This window comes from Neopelma chrysocephalum, unplaced genomic scaffold (genome assembly GCF_003984885.1).
Source record: "Neopelma chrysocephalum unplaced genomic scaffold, ASM398488v2 Primary Assembly neopelma1_361, whole genome shotgun sequence".
Classification (NCBI taxonomy): Eukaryota; Metazoa; Chordata; class Aves; order Passeriformes; family Pipridae; genus Neopelma; species Neopelma chrysocephalum.
This window is the reverse complement of record NW_020898025.1, coordinates 118,613-132,717: the sequence shown is the minus strand read 5'-3', so window position 1 is coordinate 132,717 and position 14,105 is coordinate 118,613. Positions and strand designations below refer to the sequence as shown.

The following is a 14,105-nucleotide window of genomic DNA, read 5'->3' as shown; positions in this document are numbered from 1 at the left end:
TTTTCGGGTTCCAGCCGCCCTGGGGAGGGGGTTAAACCCACCCTCGGAGCCGGGGGTCTGGTGCGGACAAACAGACGGAGCTGGGGGGTCTGTGCAGACAAACAGACGGCGCGTCTGTCCCGGCGAGGGCTGGGACACGTTGACAGGATGGGAAGGAGGAGAAACCCGCCGAGCTCGGCTGCCCCCAGCGCCGCTTCCTGCGCTCGCTGCGCTACCATAGATGGTCACGGCTGGGACTGGGATCCCAAGCGAGCCTGGGACCGGCCGGGGATGGCAGCGGGATCGCCGGGAGCGGGGCTCTGCTGACATCTAGTGAGGTTGCATCCTCCGGCTTTGAGCTCCCGCTGGGGCGGCATCCAAACCCCTCCGAGGGTTGGATTTCTGTGCGCAGCCGGAGGATGGGAGTTGTGTGTCTGCTGGGTGAGCACAAAGCTCCCCGCCGTCCCCCTCCCTTGGGGACACACAACTCCCCACTGTCCCTCTCCCTCAGTATCCCCCTCCCGTCCGTGCAGCCGCTGCCCTGGCAGAGCACATCCAGCCCAGCAGGACCCACCACTGCCCTCTCCTCCTCCTTCCCAATTCGGTTGAGGCTCCCTGCAGCTCCCTGCGCCCACTCAGGCTGTTTGCTGCTATTCTCGCCTGGTTTTCCCCCCTGCCAACACCTGATGTGCCTCTTGCCGCGTCTCTGTCCTGATCAGACACCTCAGGATCAATTGGCACGATGCAAAATAGAAAACAAGGTAAAACCACCTCTTTGCCACGCAGCCAATGAGTTCTGTTTTATAGCATCCTAAAAGAGTCACTGCAGTGAAACACCAGCTCCATCCTGCCTCAGCAGTGCAGGGCAGTGTCTGTGGGGAGGAAGCAAGACTGGGGAGAGGAAGGAGAAATAACCAGAGAACGGGAAGAGGAACTAGAAGTAACCAGGGGTCGCAGAGAGGGAGAGCTCTGCCCACTGGGGATGTCACAGCCCAGCCCCAGTCGGGGTGTTTGCCTTTGGGTGGGTCTGTTCAGCTGAGCACGGTTCCCGGAGGAACAAAAATCAAGTTCCTGGTAAGGCTGGGTCAGGATAAACCCTTTGGCACCTAAACAAGAGCTGCCTGTTTGCAGAAGGGCTGTGAGGTCAGTGAGCTGTGGGGGTTCCCAATGCCCATAAAGCTGTGCCATCCCCAGGGCAAAGCTTACACCTTCCCCGTGCTGCTGCCGGGTGGTTCGTGCCTTGTCCCCCTTTTCTCCAAGCACCAAGGGAATATTTTGTTCATTTTTTTAGCCATTCTATAGCTAAAAATGCCTTTGTGTCCCCTAGACAGCACCCTTTGGCTTTTTGCAGGAGAGCACTTGTCCCTGCTCTGTTGTGGTGCACTTGTCTGAGCTGCAGCGCAGCTTCATTCCTGTGAAAACAGATTTTTGGTAGCAAGAAACCATCTCACTGCCCCACCATTTCTGTGCACACCCTGCAGTGCTGTGGCTGCCTCCAACCTTGGGAACGGTGGCCTTGCAAAACATTAACCAAAGCCCACCAGAACAGGTCGGTAGCCTTCAGCCTGTGTTTGCAGATGAAGTGAGTGACCTCAGCGTGGTGGCACGGACAGGATGACCCCTGGGGACAGCTGTTCCCAGGAATGCCTCCCTACTGCCCACCTGGCCCTGGTTCCAGCTGGTGACGGAGCCCAGCGAGCCAGGGACGTGTGCCTGCTCACCATGACCCACCGGCCAGCACCTCTCCTGAGCTCCCAGCTCCTGCTTTCCCCCAGAGCTTCCCAGGCTGAGCTAATTTCCAGCTGGATCTCTTCCCTGATCCAGCCTCCCAGAGGCTGTACCAGCACGGTGGGGTGACACCCCTTTCCAAGGATGCTTGATTCATGTTGAGGTGTCTGAAACCAGCCCTGGGTGATTCCTGCTGCAGTCTGGGGCATGTGGGTCCTTCCAGCCCAGGGGCCAAGGGAAAACCATCCCCAGCAGCAGCCATTGGAATGTTTCACAAATCTGGCTGGGAGATAAACCTGAGGCTTTTTGCCCTTTCCCTGCAGATAAGGGAGGGTGGTTATTCCTCACCCTCTGCAAGGAGAGACTTTCCACACTTCCACTTGTCCCCTGCAGGGTGAACAGACCCAGCATGGCTGCTCTCACCTCGGGGACTGTCCCTGCAGTCCCTCTTGCTGCCTCTGCCTTGGCCGGGATGGTTCTGCCTCTTGGCAAAGCCACCTTGGCATCAGAGGGTGCACATCCAATTCTGCAGGATCACATGCTGCCCTTCAGAGCCATAACTGATATTTGCTTGGTGTTGTCCCCTCTGCAGTCATCTGGTTCCCCGAGCAGACCAGAAACCCTCTGCTCTGTTCCTGCACAGGCAGCAGTGCCCCCCGAGTTCAGGGAAGGCTCCCCTGGAACCAGGTAGGCTCCCCTGGCAGCCTGTTAGAGCCCATTAGCTGGGACTCAGGGCCCATTCCCAGCTCTTGCAGCCGATTCCCGGGAAGTAAAGCCCCAGCCCATGTGCAGTGAGAGGCACCAGCTCAGCAGGTGGGAGCACACAGCTGACACCCTGTGTTTTCCCTGTCCTGGCTTTGACTCCACAGGGACAGCACTGCCCCTGCCTCAGCCCAGACACGCGGCTCACCCCCAGGACACACCCAGCTGTCACTCCAGCTTTGCAAGGAGGTGCTTCCCAGCACTTGGATGCATTTCCTCCATCCCCAAGTCTGTGTGGATTAAGCCATAGCGCAGCTGTACATGCGGGCAACCTCTCCCCTTGTGTTTCTTGCCAGGCAGATTTCTATGCCAGAGGCTTTCTCGTGCTTGGACTGAAACCCTCTGTAATCACAGCTGGAGGAAGATCTCAGCTTCAAGGCTGGAGTTTTGCCCAGGGCTCAAGTGTTATCGACTGCCATGGTCATTTTTTCCTCTAGAATCTATTTTCTTAAAAGCCTCAAATAGGAGAGGTGTGCTCTGCTTGGAATGTCCGGGCCCCGCTTCAGTCTCTGGATGGTTTTAGTCTCTTGAGCTGGCTGCAAAAAACCTGAACACAGACTCCTCACGAGCCCCACAGAGCCAAGAAAACAAGGAGGCAGAGAATAAAATGTCCCTTATTTCTGTTGAAATTTTTTGAAAACAAAAGCTAGCAGCAATCTTTCAAATCCTTGGAGGCAGCAGCGCTGCCCACACCCCTCGGAGGCAGCCAGGTCGTGGCAATGGCCGGGATAACTCCCGGCAATCCCGACCAGGAGCAGGGCAGGGGTCAGCACATTCACAACAATCCCGAGCTCTGTGTTGGCTGGAGCCTTGCCCTCCTCCTTCTCCTCTCGCAGAGGGTGCACATGACACCCACCTGCCATGCCATGGGGGTTTGCAGGGAGTGCTGGCTTTGTCCCCACCTTGTCCTGCTCGCTTTCCTTCCCCGCAAGCTCCATCCCTGGGAAAGCAGGGAGCACCCCAGCCAGGGCCAGCGCTGCCTCCTGCCCCTGCTCAGCACAGAGCCAGCTCCCAGCCTCCTCCCATCATCCCTTTTCCTTCTTTCCATGACCATGGTGGCAGAGTGGGGCCCAGTTAAGCGTTCTCAGCTAAGGTCTAATCCCTCTGGGCTATTTTTAAAACCTGATCCTCATTCCAGTCCTTTGTACCCAAATGTGGAACAAAGGATGAGCCCTCCTTCCCCCTGAGCCCCCCGCTCTCAGCTCAGCCCTGACCCCCCCAACTTCTCAGTGTGACAAATGTGCTTAACAAAAGGCAGCAGCCCTTTCCCCCGGCACAGTGGCCTTGGGGACAGAGCAGAGCCAGCACAGTCCCCCACACTGGGAATTCACCCCATCCTGCTTCATCCCTGGTGCATCCTCTCTGCACTGATTCCAGCCCACTTTTCCCCGGAGTTACACTTGCTGCTGGAGGCGTGGGGAAGGCAGGGCTCTCCCCCATTGCTGCTGTGGAACGGGGAATGCAAGAGGATGGTATAAATATCCACGGAGATTAGTGCTCCCACGGCACTCTGCCCTGGGAGGGAGTGTTGAGTGTCACCCACAGCCTGCATTCCCTTTCTCTCCGCTCCCCAGCTGCCTCTCCTGTTTCCAGCCCTGGGTTCATGGTCTCCGCTGGCAGCACTTTGATTTCATTCCTCCCTCCACCCCCGTTCCCTCTTGAAAAGGAGAAAATAATAGAGCCTTTGTTGGATCGCTGCGGCACCGAGCAAGGAGCTGCACGGGGGAAAAGGGGCTGCCTGGATTATGGCATTCCTGTGCCACAGCTCAGGAAAAGTCAATCCTGCACCCCATGGCATGTAAAGGGACCCTGGGGCTTGCTGACAGCCGTGAAAAAACCCAGCCAAGCAAAAAAAAAAAAAAAAAATAAAATCCTTCACGCCCACTGCTGGCTTCCCCCACTTTTATGTAAATTAATATTAACAGGTCCTCGAGTTCGGTTTCTGTACAGATATATACAAACAGGAAACAGCTTCATATTTACATCATTAAGTTAATTGGGCCATATAAAAAAGAACAGCTTCCCAAATTAGTGTCCTATGTACAGACAGCAGAGGTGAGCTCACGTGCTCGGCGCGGGCACACCGACAGTGTAATGTACACCAACCATCACCCCCGTCCCCCAGGTCAGAGCCCACGGGGGCCAGGCACAGAGGGGCAGTGGGCACGAATGTTCCAGGCAAAACGATCCCAATCCAGCCTTTTCTGCTCTCCAGGCCCCCGGCAGGATCAGTGCTTGTGTCTGGTGAGGCACACGAGTACCTCGGTGTGTGTAATGTACACTACCAGCGCTCTGTGCATCCCGTGGAAGGCACGAGACCGGCACAGATCCCGTGTTTTCCAGGCGGTGGATGCTCCACACGGCTTCTCCAGGTGCTCCAAAGGCAGACACCTGCATTGGCACGAGGCTGGGCCAGCCCAGAGGGGCAGAGTCCTTCGGAGAGCCCCGGTGGGAGCGGACGGACCCGGCCTGGGTCACACGATGCTGGCCAGTTCTGTGTTGTCCGACTCCGAGCTGCTGTCGCTCTCCCCCCTGGGGAAAAGAGTTGGGAAGGAGGCATGGAATGAGCCACAGAGCAAGGTCTGCATCCCAGCAATACCTGCCTTGGAGCATAGGAGCTTCTGAATGGCTCAAGAGGGATGTCCCCGGACAAGTTTTGTGTAGCAACTGGGGCGGGTTCCTGCCGATTTCCCAACACTTCACGCCATCTCTTTGGAAGTTGGGATTGGGAAAACAAGTCAGCCCTTCCCTCGCCCCACCACCCACGGGTCCTGAGGGATTCCTGGACAAGTCACAGTGTGTCCCAACCCGCCTGGTCCTGCCCCCACACACCCCTACACACTGGCACGCCACATTTTCCACCTGGGAAGCACGGCTGGCACTCACCTTAAATCCTGCAGGGCTTTCTTGTTTTTCCTCCGTTTCTCCTCGTCGATGGGATACAGCTTGAACAGGAGCAGGCCCAGCAGGATCAGCACCACGGGCGCAGCTGACACCAGCATCTTCAGGGTGAAGTTCACCTCGCTGGGCTGGGAGCAGCCCCGGGTCTGGTACCCCGCAAAGCTGTGGACAGAAAGGTAGCTTCAGGCAGAGGAAATGGGGTTTCTAGGAGGTGAATTCATCCCTGCAGGGAGAGGTTTGGAGCAACAATAGGATTTAGAGCCCTTCAACTCTCTCCCAGCCCTTGGGAAGCAGAGATGTCTGGATGCAGAGGTGCAAGACTGATTTCCCTTCCTGCCCACCACCCCTCAGCTCCCATGCAAGAACTCACTCCAGGCTGAGTGTGGAGATGCCCAGGGAGACCCCAGAGGTAAACTTGGTGAAGAAGACATAGAAGGAGAAGAAGATGGCTTCATGGCCATGGGAGCCGGGGTGCTGCAGCTTGAAGTCATCTACGACATCTGGGAGCATGGACCTGTGCAGAGAGCGGGATGGTGAACACCAGGACTGGGCCAACAAAGCACCTCCTCTCTGCTGAGAGGATTTCACTAACAGCCCCATCTCGGACTGAAAACACTGCAAAGTGGCCTGTCAAGGACTTCTAACCCCCCCTCAGGCCCTGGAAGCACCTTGCCCAGCCCTGGAGGGCAGTGCTGGGAGCACCAGGCCCTCCTCACACTCACCAGGGCAGCAGGAAGGCGGCTGCGACGCTGATCCCGGCTGCGACAGCCACGATGTAGGTGACGATGAGGTTACTGTCCAGGACAACCACCAGGATGAGGAAGGGGATGGCAGACTGGAGAGGGGACAGAAACCAGGTTGGCATCAGCAAAGCCTGATCCAGACCCCCTGCCTTTTCCCCTTCCCTCCCACACATCCCAGCCCTCCAACCGCAGGGACAGCCAGGGAATCAGTGGTGCCGCCTTTACCCCTGAGCCCCACAGCACATTCCCTGCTGGCCTTGGCCACATCCACAGCAGCACAAAGAGCAGGATGAGGGACAGGCACCAAATCATCCTTAGCAGCAGCCCCTGCCCAGCTCTGGGCCCTCTCAGAGGGACACAGCTCTGTTTTATCCCATGTGGGATCCACCCCCAGGCCCGAGGGACTCACTCACCGAGATGCCCACGTAGACAGCTGTCTTCTTCCCAAAGCGGGTAAGGAACCACTGCCAGAAGGGAATGGTCAGAGTGGCCGACAGCTATGGGAAGAGAAGGTCACACAGTGTCACAGGGTTCTTTGGGGGAAAAGCTCTTCCCAGCAAGAAGCAGCTCCTGAGCACAGCCTCCTCCCATCACATTCCCAGCACCCGTGATTTCCACATGCTGCCGGGGCTGGCACGAAGCCACACGTGTGTGTGGGGCCACCTCCTCCCCCAGTGTGGAGAACCCTGGCACCACACCTGCACAAACAGAGGGAGGACCCAACTCGATCCTGGGTGCTGGGAAGGGACCTGATCTTGTCACCACGGTCACAGCACGGCCAGGAGCCAGGCTCTGGGGGGAACATGGCACCTTGGGCCTTTCCACCCCATTGAGGAGAGGGTGGGAAGTGCTCCCAGGGATGAAGCAAGCTGGAAAGGGCTCTCAAGGAGCTGTTTTGCTCCATCTTCCTGGCAGTAAACACTGAGATCCTTTTCTCGGAGCAGGGGGAAGGGAGATAAGTAGCAGGATTTGGACAAAAGGCCCCGATGGCTCCTGGTCTGCCCCATCTCTGGCCGCCTTCATTCGGGAACAAAGGCCTTGCTGTTCCTGCCAACCCACCAGGCCTTCGCAGGACATTTGGCAGCTTCTTCTCCCTCCCCTTCTCCCAGGGGATCTTTGATCATTATCCCTGTGGCAGAGCACCACAGCCCCACGGCCTCCCTGCCCTGAGCTCCCATCCCATGCCAGCTCCCAGGGGGGACCCACTGGATCCCACCACGTTCCAGGACAGGGCCACACTCACCATGATGGCCAGGAGGATGTTCTGGAACTCGTTGCGGAAGCCCAGGGTGTAGGTGCAGAAGAGGGCAAAGTTTCCCTCCAGCAGCTGTGGAGGAGGCAGACAGGGATTAGACACCTCCTCAGGGGGCCACGCTCCTCCTCCCACAGCTGCACCCCGGGCACAAGAAGGGGAAGAAAGCGGCCATTCACTGACCCACCCGAGGGCACGAGGCCACATCCTTCCTCTCTGCCCTGGGGCAGCTCCGGCCCAGGGAGCTGCCACCTCACATGCTCCCAGCCCGCCAGGATCATCCCTGCAGCCACCCCCAAGCTGTGCTGCTGCCGTTCCCTCTCCCCAGTCCTTCCAGCTCACCATGAAGCCCAGTGAGGTGAAGAGGAAGCCAGCAATGAGCTTGATGTAGGCACCGTGGTTCATCACCAGCCTCAGCCCCTGGAAGAAGGAGACAGGCTCATCCGACTGGAGCTCAGAGGACTCTGGGGAGCAGAGCAAATCAGCCCATTGTTAGTCCCACCACAACAGCACCCTGGGGTGCAAGGGGTGCAGGGCCCCATCCTGCTGCTCAGCACCCTGCACAAACCCCTGCCCCTCCACAATACCCCACCCCAGGGGAGTCAGGGCAATCCCTGCCCTCATGCAGGGGTCCCTTAGCCCCAGGGAGGGGAGAGGGCAGCCTGGCTGATCCCTCGTGGGATAAGCAGGGGGAGGGAAGGACAGAAGCTACTGGACTTTGGATATCACATCCCCCCGGGATATCCTAGTTGGCACTGGCAACCTTGGCCAGCCAAAAATGTGCAAGATAAAGGTTATCTCTGACAGTGCAGAGCAGAGCTAAGCCCTCATGGCTGTGCCTGACGCACCCCAGGGATGCTCTGGCCTCCTGCCTGCAGTGCTGCCCTTATGCAGCACCTCCCCGGGCCCCCAGACCCAGAGCTCAGCTCTACCCACCCCTCTCCTCTGGGGCTTGACCCGTGAACGAGGGGCCAAGGGCTCAGCCAGGCTCCTGGAGAGGAAGGAACCACAGCATTTCCACAGGTGTGGGGTGTTGCAGCACCTCCCAAGCCTCACCTCTCTTCTCCCGCACGCCCGCCCACAGGATCAAGGCACAGAGGATGTAGAGCCCCCCGATGACCCCCGCAGCAATCATGTAGGCGTTTCTCTGTGCAAGAGAGGGGAGACAGGTGAGGAAGGGGCTCATCCCAGGAATCAGCCTGGTCCAAAGGGCAAGGAAATATGGCAGGGTCTTCCCCCACCCCCAGCTTACGGTGTCTGTGAGTGATCCGGTGTCGTGGGTCATGTTTAGCTCCTCCAGGGCCACCGAGGAGTTGGTCATGCCCAGGAAAAGGGGGCTCTCGATGCAGGGAGTGTCCACTTTGCCCACGATCTGGCCCTGGATTGCAGTGCCCAGCACAGTGCCCAGCACTTCCACAGTCATACCTGGAGGGAGAAGCCAGAGGGACTGAGCACAGCCCTTGGGCACCCAGGGCGTGGGTGCAAACCCTCGTCCACAGCAGAGCCTCCCCAGTTGCCCTTCACTGCCCTTCACTGGGAGAAATGAGCCAGCCCAGCTCTGCTACAGCTCCTTCCAAATCCCCACGTGATAAAGCCACAGGGAAGGAAAGTGCCTGCTGGGGAAACTGAGTCAGAGAGAGAGGCCAAGCCGTGGTCATGCGGCTCCCACTGCTGCACAACGGAGCAGGAGGAAAAGCTCAGGAGCTCAGACTCCCCATCATCTGCTCCAGGCAGAGCCACAACAGGGATCATCTCCCCTTCAGCCCAGCTCACACCAGACCAGACAAGGAGGAGCCAGGGAAGAGGAACGGGAAGAGCTGGACCAGCTGCAATTCAAGCCCTGAATGATCATCACACACCACCCCTGGGATGAAGGGGCAATCAAAGGAGCCCTTGCAGGAAGGTTTAGGAGGAGGATCCCCCCAGTGAGAGTTGGGAGAAGGGGAGGAGGAAGGGAGGAACAAGGGGGGGAACTCTTACGGTAGGCAGTGGCCGAGTCCCGCTCGCTCTGCTCCGTGCTGATGAACATGGTCAGTGCTGAGTAAGGCACATGGAAGCACTGCAATGGCACAAGGAAAATTGGCTCAGGGAGGATGTAACAGTCCAGGGGACCTGGGGCAGGGGAGGACCTGCCTCTCTGTGCAGCTCAGCACGGGGGAGGCAGGGATTGGCCCCCTCCATCCCTGGTGTGTGCAGAGCCCAACTCACCGTCACGAGGGTCTGGAAGACGCAGTAGAAGACAAGATACCACATCACTTGGCCTCTGGAGATGTCTGGCACAAACCAGATGAGGATGTAGGAGATGACAGCGAATGGGGTGGAGAAGATGATCCTTTGGGAGAGCAGAGTGTTAGTCTCATGGGCACACAGGGCCTGGGTAACCCCACCAGCCCAGGTCCCCCTGCTTCCACACATCCAGTGGGGTTCAGACACCTGATCTGGGGGGCTCCTGAGCTGCCCCAGAGTGGCCCACCCTGCTCCAACCCTTGGCCAGGAGGTGGTTGCCCCAGGGGTGATCCAAACCAGGCTGAAGGCAGCAGCTCGGGTCTCACAGGGTGGAAAGGGCTGACTCAGACTTCCAGGGAAGAGCTTTACTTGCAAGAACAGACATAGCTCCTTCCATGGAAGTGATTGATCTGCTCTTGCCTTTGGCTTCCACCCTCAGACCCAACCTCTTCCCCAGGCAGCACTGCTGTGTTCAGCAGGATGTAATCACCTCCCTCATCCTGGCAAGAGCTGAGGAGCAGCTGGGGGACAGCCAGGCAGCTCAGCCCTGCTCCCCAGCAGCCAAAAACCTCTCACCAGCTTGGCTTTGCTGCCAGGCCCCCCAAGCCCTGGGGTCACTCTAGTTCTGCTGGCAGCGATGGGGCAAACCACCAGCCAGCAGCAGCCTGGCTCCTTCTTCCACCTCTGCCCAACTTCCCAGAGCTGTGGGAGCAGGGGCATGGGATGCAAAACGCAACAGAGGATCAGAGGGGATTGCTCAAGTGCTGGTCCCTGCAGGACCAGCCAGCAAAGGTGATGGGAGCAAGAAGCCACCCAGGGCACCTGCCCACTTCATCCAGGGGATCTCATAACCCCTGTCCTGGTGCAGGACAGCCAGGGCACAGCTCTGCCCTGCACCAGCACCCCGAGGACACCACAGGCTCCCAGGACCCCACAGCACTCCAGGAAGCACAGGAGGAATTCCTCCTCCTGGAGGGAAGTGAGCCAGGTGTTGAGGTCACATCCACATCTGTTTAGGAGATGGATTTTTGCTCGACGATTTGTGAGCATCCTGTGCTCCACAAACTCCAGGAGGCCACGTCCTGGAGCGAATCCAGCAGAACTGGGCACGGGACCGACCCACGCACGGCCAGAGCTGGCCCTGCACTGCCAGGGTACAGTCAGATCTTTCCGTCCGGGCTGACGTACAGGACGCAAAGTTTAAATTTAAAGTCGGGCCGGGAGGCGGCGGGGGGTGGGGGTAGAACGAGAAACTGGATCTCCATGGATGGAGAGCGACAGAGGCATTGCACAGGACCCAACACATGCACATTCTTCCGCACCCACGTCACCCTCTCGGGGAAGAGGTGGGGGGAGGAAAGGGGCGAGCCCGCTCCAGCCCCTCCTCTGCTGCCGCTTATCGCCGAGCACATACGTGGAGCCCCGGGAAATGCTGAATGAATCACCAGAGCAGCGGCGGGAAGAGCGTCACGCTCCCCGTGGGCGCGTGAGTGTCAGATGCGCCAATTCCCCGTGGGTCACCCCGGCACCGGGATGCTGAGGAGCCCCGGCCAGGGCTGACCGGCAGCTCCGGGCAGACACTGAGGAGTGACTGGGAGTAACCCCTGACCCAGGCCGAGGTGATTAAGGCTCTCGGAGGCGGCTGCCGTGACGCGCTCGCCCGCTCATTGGCCCCGGCGCGATGGTGTGTTCCTTTGTGCCGCGCTCACACCCCTTCCCGGCCCCGCCGTTTTTAACTGTTTGCAAACGGCTGCCGCCCCGGAGAAGGTCAAAGCCAGGGGTTCCTCCGTCACCGACGCAACGAGGAAAAGTTTAGTCACCGGAAAGTCTGGGGTGGTCAAGGAAAAGGGGATCCCAGCTCTCAGCTGGAAGTCCCAGCTCAGAGCAGAGCCCACGAGGCTGGGGGAAAAGAGGAAGCGGCCGCTGGATGAGCTGCTGGGACAAAACGTCAGAAAAAGTGTTTCGAAAGGAAAGAATTGAAAGGGAAGGAAGCGATGGCCCTCAGAGAAGGTCTCCTCGCCCATCTAAGGAGCTGGAGCAGCCGTGAGCTTTGAGCTGGAGGCAGCAGGAACCACAGATCAGCCCCCTCAGAACCTGGCAATAAACCCTCACACACGGGGAGGTTACACAGAGTCATCTCACACGTGCTGAGGGTTGGGGTCTGGCAGCAGCCCCAGTGCCTGCAGCTCCTGGCTTTGCACGCAGAGAAACTGAGGCAGCACCAGCAGCTCTGCGGCCACAGCAGCAACATCAGCCTGGGGCTGTGCAGCCCCAGACTGCCAGCAAACCCTGGGTTTAAGAGGTTTAAAATCAGCTCAACTCCATCCAAACTGGACTCAGCGGGCAGCCCTTGAGCCATGTACAATAGCAGCAAGCTCCGGCTGCCCCGGCACTGCTGAGGGGCCCAGAGCGAGCCGAAAGCTCTGGCTAATTTTAACGAAGCAGGAGCCGCTTGGAGGAATGCAGCCGCTCCATCCCCACCCCCTGCCTCGAGATTAGGGCGAGCAGAGCCACGGCAGCCATCCCTGGCTGGCCCACACAGCCCAGCCAGCCCCGTGCTAATCTCCAGCCCCCAGACCCGGCCACGCGCGCGGCTGCGGGGCGGCTATTTCAGGCCGCGCGTGGAGCCTGGCTCCAACAACTGCCTGCTGCTGCCCAGAGCTATTCCAGGAAAGCCAGGAAGCAGAGGGTATAATCTGCGGGGGAAAGGACTGCGTCCCTCCAATTCCACTCCCCCCCCGTGCCCACCCTCTTCGCTGCATTGTATTTCAGCAATCCCACAGGCGCCCGGGGTTATTTTAGCACAGGACATGCCACCACGGCCACACCGAGGCATTAGCGCCCTGCAACGCTCCTGCACAGGGACAGGTGCTCATGGATGTCCTAAATCTGCCCCGGGTGCAGGCACGAGCCATTTGGGGGCTCACAAACCCCGTGCCACCTGCTCCAAACTCCCCTCTGCCGAGGGCAGGCGGGAGCATCCACGTGTGGTCACCCAGCTCCATGACAGCTGTTTTCCTGCCCCAGGAGCACCCTCGTGACTGTCCAGCCGGCACCCAGGCACCCACCTCCACGCACCGTCCGCACACACCCCCGTCCCTCCTCCCTGTGGGTGTGATGCCATCTGCTCTGCTGGCACCGTGGCCCTGCCACCAGCCAGGGCTCTGCAACCACCGCTGAACAAAGTCCAGCAGGGAGGTCGGAGCTCGCAGGTGCAGTGACACGGAGGTCAGCAAGGTCAGGCTTACCAGCCAGAGCAACAGGCACAAACTTGAGGCCTCCCAGCTGTTGGTGGCACCTTGGGCTTTTTTTGGGGCACTTGGTACCTCACCTGGGTGAGCCAGGGCGTCAGCACGTCCTGCCCTGCACGCCTCATGCCAGGGGATACTCAAAGCTGACACTCAAAGTGCTGTGACACATCAGGTAGGGAATGCAGGGCGCTACCAGCAGCTCTTACCAGGGCATCAGGCGGCCGAAGCAGGTCCATGAGGATTTGCTGATGAAGAAACCCACCATGGGGTCCGTGATGGCATCCCAGGCTCGTCCCACAAACAGGATGATGGAGGCATAGAAAGCATCCAGCTGCAGGAGGGAGATCTTGTGTCAGCACATGCAAACCCCCAGTGCCCCCAGCTGCCCTTCCTGAGCCCCCCAGGACCTTCCCAACCCTACCTACAGCAACCCCACTGCCATTTGGGAGCAGGGCATGAGTCTCTTGGTCTCTCCCCCTCGTTCAGGGGGATTCGAGGTGCCCAGTCCCTCCGAGCGCTGCCCCACCACACTCTTCCCACACCAAACTCCCTTATCTCGGAGCTGAGTTCCCCAAACCCACCCCGCAGCCAGCACGAGGGAGCCCACGGGCTCTTCTCCCGCGGCTTCCTTCCCTTCGTTGTTTCACACCGACCCGGCTCGCTGCGGGCCCGTGGGACGCGTCCTGCCCCCCCAAAAAACAGCCACCATCAGCCCGTGTTATCGCGCGGGGAACCCAAGCACGGAGCGGCCGCACAGCAACACGCGTGGGAGCGGCCCGCGGGAAACCCGCAGCCCCCGGAGGGACTCCCGCGCCCGCGGGGCGATTCCAGCGGGGGCCGGGGCATTTCCAAGCCCCGGGTACGTCCATCCGACAGGCAAAGCAGCACAGGGAGCTCCGAGACCCCCGGCCCCGGCCTCCTCCCCCCCAGCCCCGGTCCCAGCCATACCTGCGCCACGTCCAGGAGGTAGATCTGGAGGAAGAAGCCGAGGGCGCAGCCCGTGATCTGGTAAGGAGCCCCCCCGACGGCGTAGCACAACTTGCTGCACACCGACAGCCGCTCGCGGCTCTCCTGCAACCGGGACCTGGCGTGAGCCACACCGAGAAGCGCCCCCCGGCCCGACCCGTCCCGTCCCGTCCCATCCCATCCGTCCCACCCCCGCCGAGGCGGTCCCGGCGCTCACCTTGCGGCGGTGCTGGCGGCAAAGGGGGGGCAGGAGCCCCCCTGCCCCGGCCCGCTCCGCGCCGCCGCCCCCGGCCATGC

General features: G+C 59.9%; 1 protein-coding gene across 1 annotated transcript; it reads right to left on the bottom strand.

Moving 5' to 3' along the window:
- Positions 1-4,354: 4,354 nt before the first annotated feature.
- MFSD2A (major facilitator superfamily domain containing 2A) lies at positions 4,355-14,105 on the bottom strand. Its single transcript, XM_027706066.1, has 14 exons — positions 14,026-14,105; positions 13,791-13,913; positions 13,049-13,173; positions 9,574-9,697; positions 9,346-9,424; positions 8,618-8,790; positions 8,422-8,512; positions 7,708-7,829; positions 7,357-7,440; positions 6,527-6,610; positions 6,093-6,205; positions 5,741-5,884; positions 5,356-5,532; positions 4,355-5,001 (listed from the first exon to the last, which is right to left on the bottom strand). Exons 1-14 carry the CDS (start codon positions 14,101-14,103, stop codon positions 4,944-4,946), a joined length of 1,575 nt encoding a protein of 524 aa, XP_027561867.1. The 5' UTR covers positions 14,104-14,105; the 3' UTR covers positions 4,355-4,943.

What these genes read in the sequence shown, in the direction of transcription:
- MFSD2A (XM_027706066.1), bottom strand. Translation starts at nt 14,103, where the DNA reads ATGGCCGGGGGCGGCGGCGCGGAGCGGGCCGGGGCAGGGGGGCTCCTG. An exon ending in TTCGGCCGCCTGATGCCCTG is followed by an intron (nt 9,698 to 13,048) that starts GTAAGAGCTGCT and finishes GCTCTCCCAAAG; the next exon opens with GATCATCTTCTCCACCCCAT. An exon ending in GCCGCCTTCCTGCTGCCCTG is followed by an intron (nt 5,885 to 6,092) that starts GTGAGTGTGAGG and finishes CTCTCTGCACAG; the next exon opens with GTCCATGCTCCCAGATGTCG.